Consider the following 16,282-nt stretch of genomic DNA (forward strand, 5'->3'; position numbering starts at 1 on the left):
ACGGGTTGGTCACGTTTGAGTTTGGGTCTGTGGACAAGGACCGCGATTGCTCAATGAGGGCGGTGAAGTCGTACAGCCGCACAATGTCGTCATCCTCGCCCTTGTACAGCCAGTAGGTGTGTCCTTCCTCCGTGCAGTTCTTGTTGAGGAAGGTCTTCATGGATTGCGCAATGGCCACAACGGCCTCTGGATCAAACCCGCTCATCTCGGGCAGGTCCTCTGTTGTGATTGTCTCGTAGCGTGACACAGCACCGTTCTGTGTTGGCGGTGGAGGGGGGGGATGTAATTGGGCCGTGTTGTGTTGTGGTGGTTGGGCGTGATGTGTTGGTTGTGTATTTGTGTGTGGGTGTGAATGATGTGTTGGTTGTGTGTGTGTGTGTGTGTGCGTGCGTGTTGGGAGTGGAAGATGAGGACGCGCGTGGGACAATTAGCAACACAGACACGCAAGCAAGCAAGCAAGCAAGCAAGCAACAAACAGAAAACAAGCAAACACATAAACACATACACACACACACAAACAAACAAACACAAATACACACACACAAGCGAACACAAACTCTCTCTCACACACACACACACACAAACTCACGCACCGTGTGGTAGCACATCATAATCTCTGGGACGTTGCACATGAGGTTGTCCAGCCAGAGATCCATGCCAGTGAGCACGTTGATTGACTGTCCGTCCTCCCGCAGCTTCAGGCTGATGGCCGGCACGGGCTTCTCGCCATCGCCAAAGATGGCAAGGTCAGACGTGACGACAGAGCGGATGTCGTGGAAGGACCACAGGTGGTCGTGTGTCTGCCAATATGAGCGAACAGGAAGACGCTGCTCCGCCTGTCCAACAACCGTCGACAGCAGCAGTTGGTTTGCCTCATGCCCACCACTACCGCTACCGCTGTTGCCACTGCTGTTGTCAATGCTGGCGCTGGTGGTATTCGTGTCCTCGTTTGATGGGGGAGGTGGCAGGGAGAGCGATGCCGGAAGGTGTGCAAGCGACGTGGATGTCTGTGACGACGAGTTGCAAATCGCTGATGGCGGTGTCGCTGTTCCCGACGACACCGCACCATCGTGCACAGCGCTGCTGCCGTGATCCAAACTACCATTACCACCACCACCATCATCGCTACCAGTGCCATCGTTGTTTGAGTCATTGGCATGATACAGCGGCGTGAATGGAAGAGGAATGGGGACTTGGTCGCGCTGGCTCACGTGTGAGAGAGGAAGGTACTCCAGCTGTGGCAGTGCCGGCAAGACATCTCCCGCCCTACTCACCACAGTGGTGGGCGGTTTCATTCAAAAAGAAAGCCCACGATGGCCAGGTACCATTGGGCGCTGCACACACACACACACAGACACACACACACACACACACACACACACACACACACACACACACGCACACACAGCGTGAGGGTGTGGATTGGAAAAGCTCCAACAAGAGGCAGCGCAGGCTGTCATGCACAGCGCACAGGCAAGCCACTCACAGACAACCAACGCGGCTCGCCATCCTCGTTGATTCAATCTCGAATCACCAGCAGATGTCTACGGGATAATCCAAACCGTTTGTTGGATGGAGCTTCTCGCTTCGCCCAGCATATCAGGCTGTCGACCCCCTGTACCGCCAACACAGAATGTGACACAGTCGATGGGATGAGTTGTGGGCGACCGCGGTCGGTTGGAAGCCAAGACCTGCATATTACGAAGCGAGGGCATGTGGCACACACACACACACACACACACACACACACACACACACACACACACACGCACGCATGAAAGCACAAGCAGGAGCCAGACAGTACAAGCCCCCCCCGCCCAAGCCACACACCTACATCGTAGGAGCTGGTGGCGAAGTCAGACGTGCGCTGGAGACGCACCAGCCAGAAGTTGACCAGCTTGTCGTCAAGAAGCTAGTTGCCATGAAGTCTGGCAATGGATGTGTTGGACGTTAAGGCGGAGATGACCACAAGGCAGCCACGATCGCGAACAAGGGGGCAAACAGAAAACAAGACATGGGCTGATGAGATGACGCAAGCACCGTGACCCTAGCTCGAACCTGATGTAGCTGCGGTCGAGGGTCTGCGGTTTGCTAACACCAACAACGACCATCACTTCCTTGCTCATCCACCGGGTGTGATTGCGGCCCAGCTTCTCGTTATGGCGCGGTGCTGGTTGCGTGAGAGAGAGAGTGTGTGTGTGTGCGGGTGAGAGAGAGGGTGTGTGTGTGTGTGTGTGGGTGAGAGAGAGAGTGTGTGTGTGTGTGTGTGTGTGGGTGAGAGAGAGAGAGAGTGTGTGTGTGTGTGCGTGAGAGTGAGAGAGAGTGTGTGTGTGTGGGTGAGAGAGAGTGAGAGAGTGTGTGTGTGTGTGTGTTCATGTTTGTATGTGTGCGCGCGATGTGTGGTGGCGAGTCTATCAACCACAACCTCTGTGCAGAGTGCAGGTGGGTGTAACACTTGTGCGGTTGGTTTTTGCGGAACGAACCTCTGTGGTCTGCGCTGTCGGGCTCAGCGGCGTTTCCGCCTCAGCATTAGTGGGGCGAAGTGCGCGCGCTGCTGCCGTTGACGTTGCTGTCTCGCTGCAACAGTTTTTTCGCGTACACACACGTCCTGCGGTTGTTGGTGATGCCTTCTTCTAATGCATAGCCCGCGCCGTGCTTCCCTCGGGCGAGGGTGTGCATGCTGGCTGTAAACTGTTCGAATCAAACCATGCACACGTGCACAGAGACACAGAAGGAGTGACGGGAGTGCCGCGCTCATGCAGGTGAATTCAGGAGCACACCACCGTGCAAGCGAGGTGCTGGCCGGATCCAAAGCCTCACCTCATCCGGTATTGGGATGCCAAGGACACTCAGGCTATGAGTGTGCTCCTTGAACAGCTCAGCCCGCACTCGGCCACACTCAGGCAGCGTCACGACACACCGAGCTGGACAGTACCCAACGGATTTGGTGCCTCTGCGTCGGTTCACCGCGAGTACACGCCGATACATCCAACACGTGAGTGCATGCACATTGGGGAAACAAAAAAAAAAAAAGGAACATCAAGATACAGGCAAACGAAGGTCACAGCACCCTAAAACAACAATGCAGCGCACCCCAGGTTGTTGGTGTCCTCCGCTTGAGATCAGTCCATGGCTCATTCGTGTAGGACGCATATGTCGTCTCCTGTTCATCGAGCAGCCACGCCGCGAAGGCGTTCAGGGTTCTGAAATGGCGCATATCCACCACTGACACAAGCACAGCGATGGGCGTGAATGAGTGGGAGGGGTGCATCGGATGCGCATGTATGTGGCCCGACACACACAAGCACACAGAAACCAGGGTGACATGAACGAGAACACGAGAGCAGTCAAAGGCGGCAAAGGACGCACCCGTTTCATGGTATGAAGGATGGTTGCTTTGGATATGTGCCACAAGCTGTGCGCAGCTCGGAAACCCGCCACAGTCACAGTTCACGCAAACAAACGTGTCCCTCGTCTGTTGTGAACAGCATATGCAACGCAACATGCAAAGGAGTGCCAGTTGTGAGCACAACAAGGTTGTGTGACTGTGCCAGCAGAGGCAGCGCCAACATAAAACAGGCATTGGGGGGACAGAGGCAAGCGCGGGCAAGTACCTTGTACTCGTCTTCATGCGCCTTTGACTTTCGAATGTGATCCTTGAGGTGTCGAACAGACCTGCACGTCTTGTTGCACTTCTCGCAGCGGTGAGGACCAGAACCACTACCAACGTTGACAACTTGCACCAAGGCCAGAAGGGATGGGATTTCGGTGAGGTCGTGTGTGACCTTGATGTGGTCGATCAGCCGTGAGACATTGCCGGTGGCCTCAGTGAAGCTGCAAGCGACGTGGGGACATTGCCTCGTCAAGGTCGTGCTCATTTTGGGTGGTGGTGTGCAGTGGGAAATGGCCGTTTCAAGAAGGAAGCGCGAGTTGGCGGGTGGTTGGAGGGGGCCTTTGCAAGTGCAATTCAGCGCTGCAACATGTGCCGTCGCGAGCTACAGCGGTTCTTGGCATGCCACAGCAGTGCTCAAAACTCCCAATTTGGCACTAGGGTCCCCCGTTGGCTGCTGAATTGGCCGCGAACTGCACCACAAGATGTATTTTTTTGCTTGTTTGTTTGCTTCTTGCTTGCTTCTTGTCTGTTGTGCATGCAAGCAAAGCAACGCGCACCCGAACACAGCAACCACACACAACACGCCAGCACAGCCCGCCACTCACCCAGTTCCTCCACTCGACTTTCTCTGGTGGGTGAAGGTGCATTGGCACATCATTGGATTCCCGCCCTCTTGTCTCTCAGCTTGTCTCTCTCCCTTTTCTCTCTCAAGGATCAGGTTGTAGGTCTCGAGCTCGCTCGCTGTTGCTGCATCTTGTATTCATCACACTCTCCCGACCACCTGCCACAGCTCGACCAGTTGAATAGGCTGCTGCCAGCGAGACAGGCAGGCAAGAGAGGCGAGCAAGACGCAGGTGTGCATGTACGACAGCCTTCCAGCCAACCAAACACTTTGAGCGCATCCAGACAAAGGATGCCTGCATCTGAATTGCAAGGCAGCCGCTGTATGCCATGTAGCAAGAGCATGGAAAGAAGATTATGCCAGCGTTGCTGCCACGCCGCTGTTCGAACGCTGCTGCTTGCTGTGCTTTGTGGGCTGCTCTACCACCGTGCTGTCGTGGCAGCGTTGCACCTGGAGCTCAAGGCATTGCCATGGACACAGCGGATGGACCGAGCCAGCGGTGGTGATGAGAGCTTCGTGGCATACGTGGCCGAAGCCTATGTCGGCACGCCTCCACAACGCAAGCGCCTTGTTGTGGATACGGGGTCCTCCGCCCTTGCCATGACACCGATTACAGGTCAGCTGTCGCCATGTCGTGCCTGGTCTTGCGTCTGTGCACGCGTGTGTAATGTCTGCTTGCCGCCTAATGATAGACGCAACGACACGCTTGATAGTAGCCATCTCACACTCAAACCAATACCACCACCACCACCAACAACAACAACAACAACAACAACAACAACCACAAAACGTGCGTGCATGCAGGGTCTAGTACCTTGAATGTAACGACACAAAGGGACAGCATCCGCTACGACAAAGGGTCCTGGGTTGGAGTGGTGTCTGAGGACGTGGTGCAGTTTGGAGACACGAGGTTGCGCGCACGCTTCACCACAATCACGGAATCTGCAGACCTGTTTCACGATGTGGGCGCCCACGACGGCATCTGGGGTCTCCTGTACAACCCGAGGCGGACCAGTATGCATGCATTTGCCCAGCAGGACAATGACCAATCTTCGCCGTCCCCGCCACAGGCACAGCAACAGCAGCAGCAGCATCACGAAGACACCCACAACAAGGCCAGCGACAAGGCCAGCAACAACTCACCAACACAGCAGGAGTCCACCTCCTCCAGAACCCCTGACTTTGCGCTTGCGCTGTGTGGTGCGCAAGGTGATCTGTGGCTGGCCACGGAGAAAGCACACCACATCTCCCGGCGCGAATGGCAGCGCTCCGGTGTCGACATGCACTACATGCGCCTTGTAGCCGACGGTATCTATCTCGCCGCTCGATTCAGCGGCGTCACCATCCTCACACCCATGGGCGCACACGCGCACGCCACGGGGGCCCAGCACTCGCACGCTGCTGCTGATCGCGCCAGCCGCTATCACAGCAGCAGCCACCGACGCGCCTCGCGCCATCGCGTGCGCTCAGGCGGCGTGGAGACCAGGCCTTTGGAGTGGGACGACAACGTTGATGTGTTCAGTGCAAACCACGCCACCGTCGCCATTTTTGACACGGGTACCACGTTTCTGCTGTTGCCGGCAGACCTGTACAAGCGGGTGATTAACGGGCTCAGGCGCCACTTTGATCTTCATGGCCTCTCCATCCCCAGCGTGAGTGAGCATGTATACATGTGTGTGTGTGTGTGTGTGTGTGTGTGTGTGCTAAATGCATGTTTCTTTCTCAGTGGTTGCTGTTGTTGCTGTACTTGTCTTGTCTGGACACGCGATTCAGGTTCTTGCTACCCTCACCGCTGCCACCACACGAACACACACACACATGCACGCATGCACGCACGCATACGCACACACGCACCCACATACAACAGAGTGTGTGGAATGGGTACTGCGCATCGTTGGATCCAACACAATGGCCACCGCTCGCCATCCATCTGAAAGGGTACACCATCACCGTGTCCGGACATCAATATCTCAACCAGCAGGGCAGGGGTATCTTCTGCCTCGGCCTTGGCGTATCCTCCTCCTCCCATCGCGTCATCCTGGGGGCTGCGGTGCTGCAGGGCCTGGTCCTCCACTTTGATGTGGAACACAACCGCGTCGGCATCGCACACCAGAAACCAGTCCTGCCCCTGAGCTCGCCCGAGTACGCCGCCTTCGACAGCGCCCCCATTCCCTCGCTGCTTGCGCGCCACAACACCAATAACCCCGTGGTGAATGGGCCAGCACTCACCAAGGCGGCTGGCCTGCCACAGCACTACCCACGCCAGCAGCAGCCGAAAGTCGGCCACCCTGGCCACCTCACACCACAGGGGCGCAGGCACGGGCGCACACAGCAGCACAATGCGGAGGGCCCCGTTGGGCACGAGCACGCGAAGCACCACCAGTCTCGACAGCAGCAGCGTATGCTCGAGCGCGGGTTTGTCACCACGTCGGCGACGGCGACGGTGACGGCGACGGCAACAGGGCTGCCCGGCGCAGACAATGATGCCCTGCTTCCACAGCCGGCCGAGGAGATGTTGCGGCAGCTGCGAGAGCACAGGAGCACACCTGTCCCGAGCTGGGTGCAGGACCCGGCATCAACCACAGCACCGACTGTGCTGTCAACCACGCCACCGGGTGGCAGTGTCCCTACGACGGAGACGCGCCCCAGCGAACACCAGAGCAGAAATAGCAGCAGCAGCAGAAGTCGTAACAGCAGTGGCAGCGGTGGTGGCAACAGCAATGACGACAGCATTGACGGCAGGGGTGGCAGTGTGATCGGGCGTGGGCGCTGGCACACATGCATGTCGCCTTCGTCGGACTGGCGTCCGCAGCTTCCCCTGGGTGCGTCTGTGGCTGACGTGTGCGCGCTGCTGCGTGAAGGCGGCAGTCATCATGCTGACACGGATGCCGTCTATGGCCAGCTATGTGTTTCCTCTTGCTCCAAGTGCGCTGCTGCCCGACGGTCTTGGTGCCAACGCCCTGCTCTTGAGGTATGCTATGTGAAGCGTGGTTGATGCTGGCTGGTTTTGGTTAGTTGGTTGTTGTTGCCTCAGTTGTTGTTGTTGTTGTTGTTGTTGTTGTTGTTGTTGTTGTTGTTGTTGTTGTTGTTGTTGTTGTTGTTGTTGTTGTTGTTGTTGTTGTTGTTGTTGTTGTTGTTGTTGTTGGTTGTTGTTGTTGTTGCTGTTGTTGTCGTCGTCTCAGTTGTTGTTGTTGCTGTTGTTGTCGTCGTCTCAGTTGTTGTTGTTGTTGTTGTTGTTGTCGTCCCAGTTGTTGTTGTTGCTGCTGTTGTTGTTGATGATGATGATGCTGGCTGGTCTTGGTTAGTTGATTGTTGTCTCAGTTGTTGTTGGTTGTTGTTGTTGTTGTTGGTTGTTGTTGTTGGTTGTTTGTTGTTGTTGTTGTTGTCGTCGTCTCAGTTGTTGTTGTTGTTGTTGTTTCAGTTGTTGTTGTCTCAGTGTGTGCCTGGACGCGCACGCTGCTGCTGCATCGATTGTACCATGTCCATCATCATACTCGTGTCAGCGCTCGTGCTTCCTCTCATGCCTTGTCGGCTGTTTACCCCCGCCCCCCACGCCCCCAACTGGCAGGTGTGGATCGGTGGCCGAATCTCCGTGGTCGCGTTTGGGAAGCATGCTGAGGGCGCGGATGATATTGGGCTTTGCTGGGACCTGTCCTTGCTGCGCGCGCTTGGCATTGGAGAGGCAGACAACGTGCCGCTTGTCTTCCTTCCTGGTCATGGCTGGGCGTCATTGCGGTTGCACTGCGCAGACACTGTGCTTTATCATGGCCAGTGCAGCCTGCCTGCGACGCTGGCCTCCCCGCTGTGTATGCTCGTGACGTGGCTTGGCCTCTTCCTTGTCCTTGTCGTGGCGTACGAGCTCCTGAGCGCCGTCCACGTGTGGTGCGTTGCTTCGCCACAAACGCGTAATGACCATAGTGGCCCCATGTGCGTGGGTCTGCCGCTCAGAGAGCAGCATACCAGCGACTCGGGCAGTGCTGACAACAGCAGTCGCGCCGTTGAGGCGGACGATGATGCTTGCAAGGGTGCACATGCGTCAGGACGCAAGGCTCTTTATGACTCGGAGGCTGTCACCTTCATGTGTGCTGTGTGATGTTGTGACATGTGTGATGCGTGCGATGTGCGACTCACGACTTGATTTATTATTGTCAAATAAACGCGCTGGCTTTGTGCTCATGTAGGTTCTCTCGGGCATGAAGGCACGCCGCATGCCCGATTGAAGTATTGCATCCACCAAAAGTCACAACCAGCAACACCGAGGTGGTTGGTTTGCGTGCAGCAAGCGCCGACCCACTTGTTAGTGGCTATTGCGTGCGTTTGGGTCAAGCCAGATTTCTGCTCACAAACACTCCCCTGTGCCTTTACCCCGTGCGTGTGCCCGTGCATTTCGCGTACAAAGTCCCCAGCTGCTCGCTTTTTCAGCCCCTTGTATCTCAGGGCCGGCAGAGCGCGAGACATGGATCGAAATCCGCCACAGCCGCCGCCACCCACACAAACCTCGGCACCACGACCGCCACCCACGGCAGGCGGCCAGCTTGCGGGCTTGTTTGCTCTGCAACAGCACAGTGGCTTTGTGATGCCACAGCTGGACCCCAGCGTCCAGCAGATGATGATGCACCTTTCTGCCGGCAACCACCACCACAGCCACCACCACCACCACAGCCACAACCAACAGCAACAACATGCATCTGCGGCTTTGCAACAGAACCAACACCAGCACCCAATGTTGATTCAGGGCCAAGGTCGATCTCAGACCCAGCAGTCACAACAACAACAATACCAACACCAACACCAACACCAGCAAGCAACACAACAGCATGTTCTTCAGCCTTTACAGCCTCCTCCATTCAGCATGCATGCTTTGTTTCAGGCACAACAACAACAACAACAACACCAACAACAATACGGTGTTGCGAGACCAACTGCCCCTCCACTACAGGATGGACGCCACCTCGTTCAGCAGCAGCAACAGCCTGTGCATGAACAGCAGCAACAGGCGCCAAGCACCCTCATGCACCCACACCATGCATCCTGGCTACAGGCCCTCATGTTTGCGGTTCAGCCACATTTACATCAACAGCCCCGCTCATCCGGCCCTCTGACCACCTCATCCTCATCTACCCCCACCTTCTCGGGTCAGCAAGGCCAGCGCCAGTTGTTAGCGCAGATGTACCCACAAGGTGATCAGCAACAACAGCAGCAGCAACAAGGCCCAGGCACGCTGGGAGCTAACAACACTGGAACCGGCACCTCAAATACAACAGGAGGAGGACAGCCTCAGTCATCTCTACAAGCGCCTCAACTTGTAAGTCATGGTCTCGGCACAAGCCTCCTCTCCCCCCCCCCCACGATGAAAGGGGCACGGCACATTGTCGACGGAACGATCGAAGCAACATGGTGTTCTTCTCTTGTTCCAGAGTGCACATGCACTTTGCGGCAAGCCTGCAACCCTTCACTTATTTGCATGGTTACCTGGCTGTACCCTTACCTTTACCCTCGTTTCAATGTGGTTGCCTCCTCCTCCTCCTCTTCTTTCCTTGGGCTCCTTGGCTTTCGCTGTTCTCACTCCACCACTGCCATGTCCTTTACTCGCTTAGCCCGCCCATGCTATTCCAAGACTACTACAGGCGTATGTGCAAAGCATCTCAAGCAACAGCACCTCAGCCAGCACCGCGACTGCAGCAAGGGCGTCCCAACCACAGACTGCGCCCTCAACGTTACCAGCAGGAAGCCCTGCCATCCTCACTCAGATATCAAACCTGTTGAGTGCGCACCCACACCTGATGTCGCAGGTTCCAAGTCACATTGCGGCCCAACTCCGACAACATCAGCAACAATCCCAGCAACAGCAACAGCCAGCAAACAGCGGCAACGGTGGGTCGTCTCAACCACCCGCCCTTGCGAGCAGTGGGACGCCTTCGACCAGGGCACCCACCAGCGCGCAACACACGACCAGTGTCACCACCCCGCAACCCGGAGCTTCGAATCGGCCGCAGTCCTCATCCATCACATCAACACCACCACCGCCAACAACAACACCAAGCTCTTTCTCGTCTTCGGTACCTCAGGACCAGACGCAAGCCCCGCCCTTCTTCCAGCAGCACACGGCGGCGCCGGGCGGACGTAAGCGTGGCACGCTTGTGTTTCGTCCTGTCTTTGCATCTTTGCAATATTGGTCAAGGGAATGCGGCAGCGGCAGAGGGGGGGGGGGGCGGCGTCTTGCGTTCTACGTCTTTGGGGGTAGTGTGGTGAGGTGCCTGTTGTCAGACTGGCTGTCAGTTGCCGCAACGTACTCACAGCATCGCATTACACGTGTGCAACAAATCACACCACCCAACAGTCATTCCTTTCACGTTCAACAGCATCCCAGCGATGCTTCAGTCCTCATTCTTTGGCGTGGTACGTTTCCCAGCCAACGGCACTATGCCTGGAAACAGTGGCTAGCATGTGTGGAGTCATGGGTACGCGCGTGTTTATGGGATGCATGTATGATAATGCGCATGCATGAATGTGTGTGCGTGTAAGAGCAGGTGTATGTATATGTGCGTGACAGAGCATGTGTACACGCGCACGAGTGCCAGGGTTATTGTTGCGTGCGTGGGTGCTCCCTCGTGTGCATATCTGAAGTCTCAATCAGACAGCAATCCGATGTGCTGACGGCTAACTGTTCTGCCTGACGGTGCAGGCACCGGGGCCACACCCTTCATACATGCCGGCGCAGTATCCATTTGCAGTTATGCCCGTTATGCACGTGCCAAATCAAGCACAACAGAAAGAGAAGTACACCTGCGAGAAGTGTGGCAAGTGCTTCAGCTGCAGCAGTAACCTCCACCGTCACCGTCGCATCCACACAGGTACGCACATGTGCACGTGTGTATGCGTGTGTGTGCGTGTGCGTGTGTGTATGTGTGTGCGTGTGTGCGTGTATGTGTGCTTGTTGAGGGTAGAGACGGGGGTAGAGATGGGGAGGGAATCCACGTGGGCTCGTGTTACTCTCTCAGTTTGTGTGTGTGAGTGATGGCAAGCAATGCTGTCCTATTGCACTGCTGCATACACCACGCCAAGACTTGTGCACCGCCTACACCCCACCTTGTCTTGGTACGGCGTGCCTCCTCCCTTCCCTGCTCTCACATGCATGCCATTCCACATGCCGCGCTCAACCCCACGCTTGCATGCAGGGCAAAGACCGTTTCTGTGCCAATACTGCAACTTTGCCTTCAACAACAGCAGCAACAGAAGAAAACATGAACGGCTGTACTGCAAGAAGCGCCCAACGGCACACAACGAGATGCACGTGGACGAGACACCGCCGCCATCCAGCTCTTCAAACGGAACAGGGTCGCCGCAGACTCGGGCAAATCCTGAAAACTCACCACCACCACCATCACCACCAACAACAACACCACCAGGCAGAAACAACACGTCCCAAGGTGCGTCTGGAGCTGAAACCAGACCTCGGCGCAAGAATGCACAGCCCGCGTTTAACGAAGATGACGACGGGGATGGTGATGACGGCTACGATGGGAGTGGCAACGGCAGTGGCAGTGGTGGTGGCAGTGGTGGCGGTGACGGTGACGGTGGTGGTGAGGATACAGATGAGGAGGCACAGCTGCAGCGCAGCACACGGGATGCCGCCACGACGCTTGTGTCCATGTGGGAAGGCAGGGCTGAAGGCACACGGAGCTACAAGCACGGCAGAGGTAATGGACAGCGTCACCGTGGCGGCGGCGGTGGCGGCGGCGACAGCGATGGTGCGAGGAATGGCGGTGTCAACATGACAGCTGAGAGGGAAGATGGCCCACATCATGACAGGGGGGAAAGTGCCGAAAACGGGCGGGAGTCGGGCGCCAGCACGGGCAGCGAACGTAGTGGAGGCAACAAGCTCAAGGTGAGCAAGCAGTCAAAGGTGAAGAAGGTTCGCAGCTCACACAGCTCCGCTTCTCCACCGTCCATGACTGACGGTAGCGTGCAGAGCAAGACGGCCCAGGCGTGATATGGCACATGTCTGTTTGTACATGTGTGTGTGTGTGTGAAAAGGCGCGCGCGTGTGTGATTGTAGTGTGCATGTGCCTGTGTGATTGTCGTGTAGATGTGTGTATGTGCATGTGCAATGTCGTGCAACAATGCAGCCTGTTCATTTTTATTGAGAGTGTAATTGTTTGATTCAGGAAAGGTGTGGATGGAGGGTGGTTGGGGGGGGGGGGTGTTTGAGGGAAGAGGACGTCATTTCAAGGCATAAACAAGACTCCTGTCCAATCCGAGGTGGCATTCTGCGTTGACTCTGGGAAGGCTGTCCTGTTTTGTCCACTACGTGTGTGTGCGTGTTTGAAGGAAATCGGATATGCAGCTGGCCACTCGTTGTTCGTTTTTGCTTCCAGTGCGATACATGCACACTGCGCGTGTGCGTGTGCGTGCAGTCGGTGCATTGCGATGGTTTAATCTGATAAATGGAGGAACATCACCATGTGACATGACACCACATGGCAAGCAGCCACACTGAGCAGCATATGGTGCACCAACAACGCTGACGTGCAGCTCAGAGCAACCAAGTCTGAGGCGGGGGGATGAGACATCGAAGGCAGCGAAGATCGACGAAACAAGTCTTTGGCAGCGAGATAAACCAACAGGCCACATGAGTGAGGCGGTGTGAGAGTGTGTGCATGAATCGTCAGGCCAGATATTTGTAGGTTTGCGGGTCGTTGGGATCACGCTCCAAATAGTCGCGCTCAATCAGCGTCTCAACTCGCTTCTTGATATCCACCGGCTGTGCGCGTGAGTGAGTTGAGTTGAGTTGAGTTGAGTGAGTGAGTGAGTGTGTGTAAAGTGTGTAAATGTGAGTGAGTGAGTCAAGTGAGCGTATTTGTTTGTTGCGTGTACGTGCATGCATCGCGAAGACGCGGCGGCAACATGTAAGCTTGCCTTGCAAGGGAACTTGAGTTGTTGGAAGAGTTCCGTGAGAAGAAAGTTGTGCTTCAGCGTCTTTCTCGCTTTCATCACTCGCACAATCGCAGCATCAATCTTTTCGCAAGAAACACGAGGCACACGCGGTGAGGGACTTGTGAAAGTTGGGTGACAGCGGCGCAGATGTGCAAGCGCAAGTGCAAGTGCAAGTGCGTGTGCAAGTGCATGTGTATGTGCAGTGTGCGAGCGCGGGGTGGTGTTGATGATGAAGGCGTGCTGAGTTGCTTACCGCAAACACGCGATCCTGGAACACTTTCTCGGATGTCGCATCGGTTTCCGCTTGCTGCAAGTTTTGGTCGACACACAGACACATTACAAAGGACAGACATGGACATGTACACATATGTACACAGTATCGCGGCATGACACGAGGGTGAGCCTAATAATGACCGGGAGACATCAGCATGACGTTTTCACACAAGCTGGCAGCAGCAGTGACAACAAGAGCAACAAGAACAAGAACAAGAGCAAGAACAACAATGAGACACTCTTGTGAGGGTTGCGTTGTCGTCGAGTGTGCGTGGTTCCTACCGTCTGTTTCATCTGGATTTGGTTGATTTTCACGCGTCGCCTCTCGTTGGAGAACTTGTAGTTGACAATAAACTTGTCCGTCTCATCGACCTCCTTGCCCTGCTCACGCACGCACGCGCATCACAGCATGATCAGGGTTCAAATGCACATGCGCACTGTCAGGATGCAAACACAGACACAAATGTGGGCCAGCACAAGCGTGCGCACACACACACACACATAGGCAGGCAGACAGGTAGACACACAACCATACACCCACACACACCAATCACACACACCAATCTCACCCACACACACACACACACCCACACCCACACCCACCCACACACACACCAATCACACCCACACACACCTACCTTCGGGCTCTTGGCAAGGACTCTGATTTTCCCGCACGCAAGCGATTGCAGCGTCCGCTTGAGTGTGGGCATGTCTGTGGCGCAACATACGAGATCGTACAAGTGCGTGGTTGTGTGCGTTTGCGTTTGGCGGGCGGTGGAGGAGGCGGTGGTGAGGCGAGTATGAGCACCCAATTCACATGCGCATGTGGCAAAACAAGCGCGGCACAAGACAGCCCAGCCCGACGCACCAATGCCTGTGGCTTGCTGGATTTCCTTGCATGTGAGCTTTTGGCTGTCGTTGAAGAGGAGCAACACAATGGCCTGGAAGAGGGACACAATCAACTCTTTGTTTCCCTGTAGTGAAGATTTGAACAACAGCGTGAAGTGAGGTGGGAGAACAAACAGGCGAGTGAAACAAAACAGAGGTACGACGAAGCAGATCGGGAGTAAGAACACAAACACGCGCACAGGCACACCGGAACACAGCAACAGCAAAACACCCAATGGCCGCACGCGTTGGAAGGAGGCGCCAAGGATGCACTGCCCCTGTGACGGCTGCCACTGCAGCTTGCGGTTCTTGTGTTTGTTGCAGTAAAACTGGCTGAACAGCTCTTGCATGCGCACAACCTGTGAGAAATGACATGCCGTGAATTATCAAACACGGTTGCATGTGGAGGAATCCGTGGCAAAATGGCGCCTGGTTGTTGAGTAGGGCTTCTCAAAGATGTCAAGTATAAGAAGAAGCAGAGCAGCAACAAGCAGGGGCGGTAGCATATGCGCGACTGACATCCGGCGGAAGGGTGACGTTGACTTTGGGGTATGTTGGCCAGTTGGATGTCGTGAGAACGTTCACATACAGCTCCATGCTGGGCTGCTGTCGAGTCACTTCCAGATGCTGTTGACATGTGTGTGTGTGTGTGTGTGTGAGTGCGTGTGTTGTGTGTGCGTGTGTTGTGTGTGCGTGTGTTGTGTGTGCGTGTGTTGTGTGTGCGTGTGTTGTGTGTGTGTGTGTGTTGCGTTGTGTGCGTGCGTGCGTGCGTGTGTGAGTGAGTGAGTGTGTGTGTGTGTGTGTGTGTGTGTGTGCGCGCGCGCGTGACAGTAGCAGTGTCGTCAACATCCCAAGTAACAAAATCACAGGGTTACAGGAGCTCGAATGGAAAGCACCCTTGCAGCCGCACATACAGCAGGCCCCATTCACAACACCACGCAAGAATACTTGTGTGAGCAGGTGGGAAACACGCACAGTCTTGAAGTCTGCGTTGAGTTGAGCTGAGATGTCAATGTCCTTCAGCATTCCCTCCAAGTGCGATGTGAAGTTGGCTCCACATTCTGGTGTTGTTGTTGTTGTTGTTGTTGTTGTTGTTGTTGTTGTTGTTGTTGTTGTCGTCGTTGTTGTTGTTGTTGTTGTTTGCGAAGCGTGAATGCAAGTGTGTTGATGAACAGATCACGCTCCGTGCAGACAAACACATGTGCCCAAATACATACACATCCATACCCAGCGCACCCCCTGCCATACCCACAGCCACATGCCACTCTTGCTTCCCGCTGCCGCATACCGAGCTTGAGCTTGGAGACGAGGAGCTTCTCGTATTCCGTGGATGCCGTCTTCTGGTGCAGCAGGCGCCGGCTCAGGCTGTCCTGGTAAAACGCCTCAAACATGTCCTTGCCTTGCACAAACCGGAAGAGATCAAGCACGCGCTGGAACGTGCGTTCGACTTCGTCCTCCCGCTTGCCCTGGTGATGCGGTGCCGCGCACGCACGTGAACAGCGTCCAACGTCAGTGCAATGGATGTCAGTGGTGAGAAAGCGGAAACAAGACAGAGGATGTGAAGGCTTGTTGGTTGATTGGTTGATGGGTTGGTGGGTTTGCTCGTTCGTGTGCGCGCATGCGTATGTATGTATGTATGCATGTATGTATGTGTGTGTATGCGTGTGTGGAGCAAAGCATACGCATAGCAAAACGAGTGCGGCGCAACACACCTTGAGGCCCTTGCGCAGGAACGAGTCAAGATAGCCAGCAATCAGCTCTGCAGGTTTGTTTGACCGCTTGTTGATAAAAGTCGAAAACGCGGACTGTACAGCAAGAAGCAGGGTGGATGTGTGTGTGTGTGTGTGTGTGTGTGTGTGTGTGTGTGTGTGTGTGTGTGTGTGTGTGTGTGTGTGTGTGTGTGTGTGTGTGTGTGTGTGTGTCTGTGTCTCCCTCCGCGTCTGTCGGTG

The 16,282-nt window shown here is 55.5% G+C and overlaps 4 protein-coding genes across 4 annotated transcripts in view; 2 read left to right on the forward strand and 2 right to left on the reverse strand.

The window, feature by feature from the left end:
- The window catches only part of PTSG_01469 (uncharacterized protein), a gene marked incomplete at both ends in the record, with an annotated part of 4,933 nt that extends 1,055 nt beyond the window's left edge, over nucleotides 1-3,878 (reverse strand). The window contains 10 exons of the mRNA XM_004997387.1: nucleotides 1-256; nucleotides 594-1,235; nucleotides 1,563-1,691; nucleotides 1,835-1,844; nucleotides 2,059-2,170; nucleotides 2,484-2,522; nucleotides 2,781-2,924; nucleotides 3,094-3,225; nucleotides 3,370-3,475; nucleotides 3,615-3,878. The exon at nucleotides 1-256 is cut by the window's left edge and continues 263 nt beyond it. Of these exons, the coding sequence (XP_004997444.1) occupies nucleotides 1-256; nucleotides 594-1,235; nucleotides 1,563-1,691; nucleotides 1,835-1,844; nucleotides 2,059-2,170; nucleotides 2,484-2,522; nucleotides 2,781-2,924; nucleotides 3,094-3,225; nucleotides 3,370-3,475; nucleotides 3,615-3,878 (1,834 nt within the window). The remainder of the gene's footprint in view (nucleotides 257-593; nucleotides 1,236-1,562; nucleotides 1,692-1,834; nucleotides 1,845-2,058; nucleotides 2,171-2,483; nucleotides 2,523-2,780; nucleotides 2,925-3,093; nucleotides 3,226-3,369; nucleotides 3,476-3,614) is intronic.
- A 313-nt stretch (nucleotides 3,879-4,191) lies between these two features.
- Nucleotides 4,192-8,342, forward strand: PTSG_11738 (uncharacterized protein). The gene is made up of 4 exons (XM_004997388.1): nucleotides 4,192-4,851; nucleotides 5,040-5,887; nucleotides 6,103-7,206; nucleotides 7,804-8,342. Exons 1-4 carry the CDS (start codon nucleotides 4,527-4,529, stop codon nucleotides 8,326-8,328), a joined length of 2,802 nt encoding a protein of 933 aa, XP_004997445.1. The 5' UTR covers nucleotides 4,192-4,526; the 3' UTR covers nucleotides 8,329-8,342.
- A 940-nt stretch (nucleotides 8,343-9,282) lies between these two features.
- On the forward strand, nucleotides 9,283-12,228 carry PTSG_11739 (uncharacterized protein; the record flags this gene model as incomplete). The annotated part of the gene is made up of 5 exons (XM_004997389.1): nucleotides 9,283-9,415; nucleotides 9,833-10,358; nucleotides 10,535-10,634; nucleotides 10,921-11,089; nucleotides 11,414-12,228. 5 exons carry the CDS (start codon nucleotides 9,283-9,285, stop codon nucleotides 12,226-12,228), a joined length of 1,743 nt encoding a protein of 580 aa, XP_004997446.1.
- Nucleotides 12,229-12,655: 427 nt separating this feature from the next.
- Nucleotides 12,656-16,282, reverse strand: part of PTSG_11740 (uncharacterized protein) — a gene marked incomplete at its 5' end in the record, with an annotated part of 10,552 nt that continues 6,925 nt past the window's right edge. The window contains 11 exons of the mRNA XM_004997390.1: nucleotides 12,656-12,999; nucleotides 13,155-13,253; nucleotides 13,426-13,479; nucleotides 13,728-13,826; nucleotides 14,084-14,157; nucleotides 14,314-14,419; nucleotides 14,579-14,692; nucleotides 14,853-14,960; nucleotides 15,309-15,394; nucleotides 15,622-15,799; nucleotides 16,046-16,138. Of these exons, the coding sequence (XP_004997447.1) occupies nucleotides 12,904-12,999; nucleotides 13,155-13,253; nucleotides 13,426-13,479; nucleotides 13,728-13,826; nucleotides 14,084-14,157; nucleotides 14,314-14,419; nucleotides 14,579-14,692; nucleotides 14,853-14,960; nucleotides 15,309-15,394; nucleotides 15,622-15,799; nucleotides 16,046-16,138 (1,107 nt within the window). The 3' untranslated portion in view covers nucleotides 12,656-12,903. The remainder of the gene's footprint in view (nucleotides 13,000-13,154; nucleotides 13,254-13,425; nucleotides 13,480-13,727; nucleotides 13,827-14,083; nucleotides 14,158-14,313; nucleotides 14,420-14,578; nucleotides 14,693-14,852; nucleotides 14,961-15,308; nucleotides 15,395-15,621; nucleotides 15,800-16,045; nucleotides 16,139-16,282) is intronic.

This window comes from Salpingoeca rosetta (assembly GCF_000188695.1).
Source record: "Salpingoeca rosetta unplaced genomic scaffold supercont1.4, whole genome shotgun sequence".
Lineage (NCBI taxonomy): Eukaryota > Choanoflagellata > Craspedida > Salpingoecidae > Salpingoeca > Salpingoeca rosetta.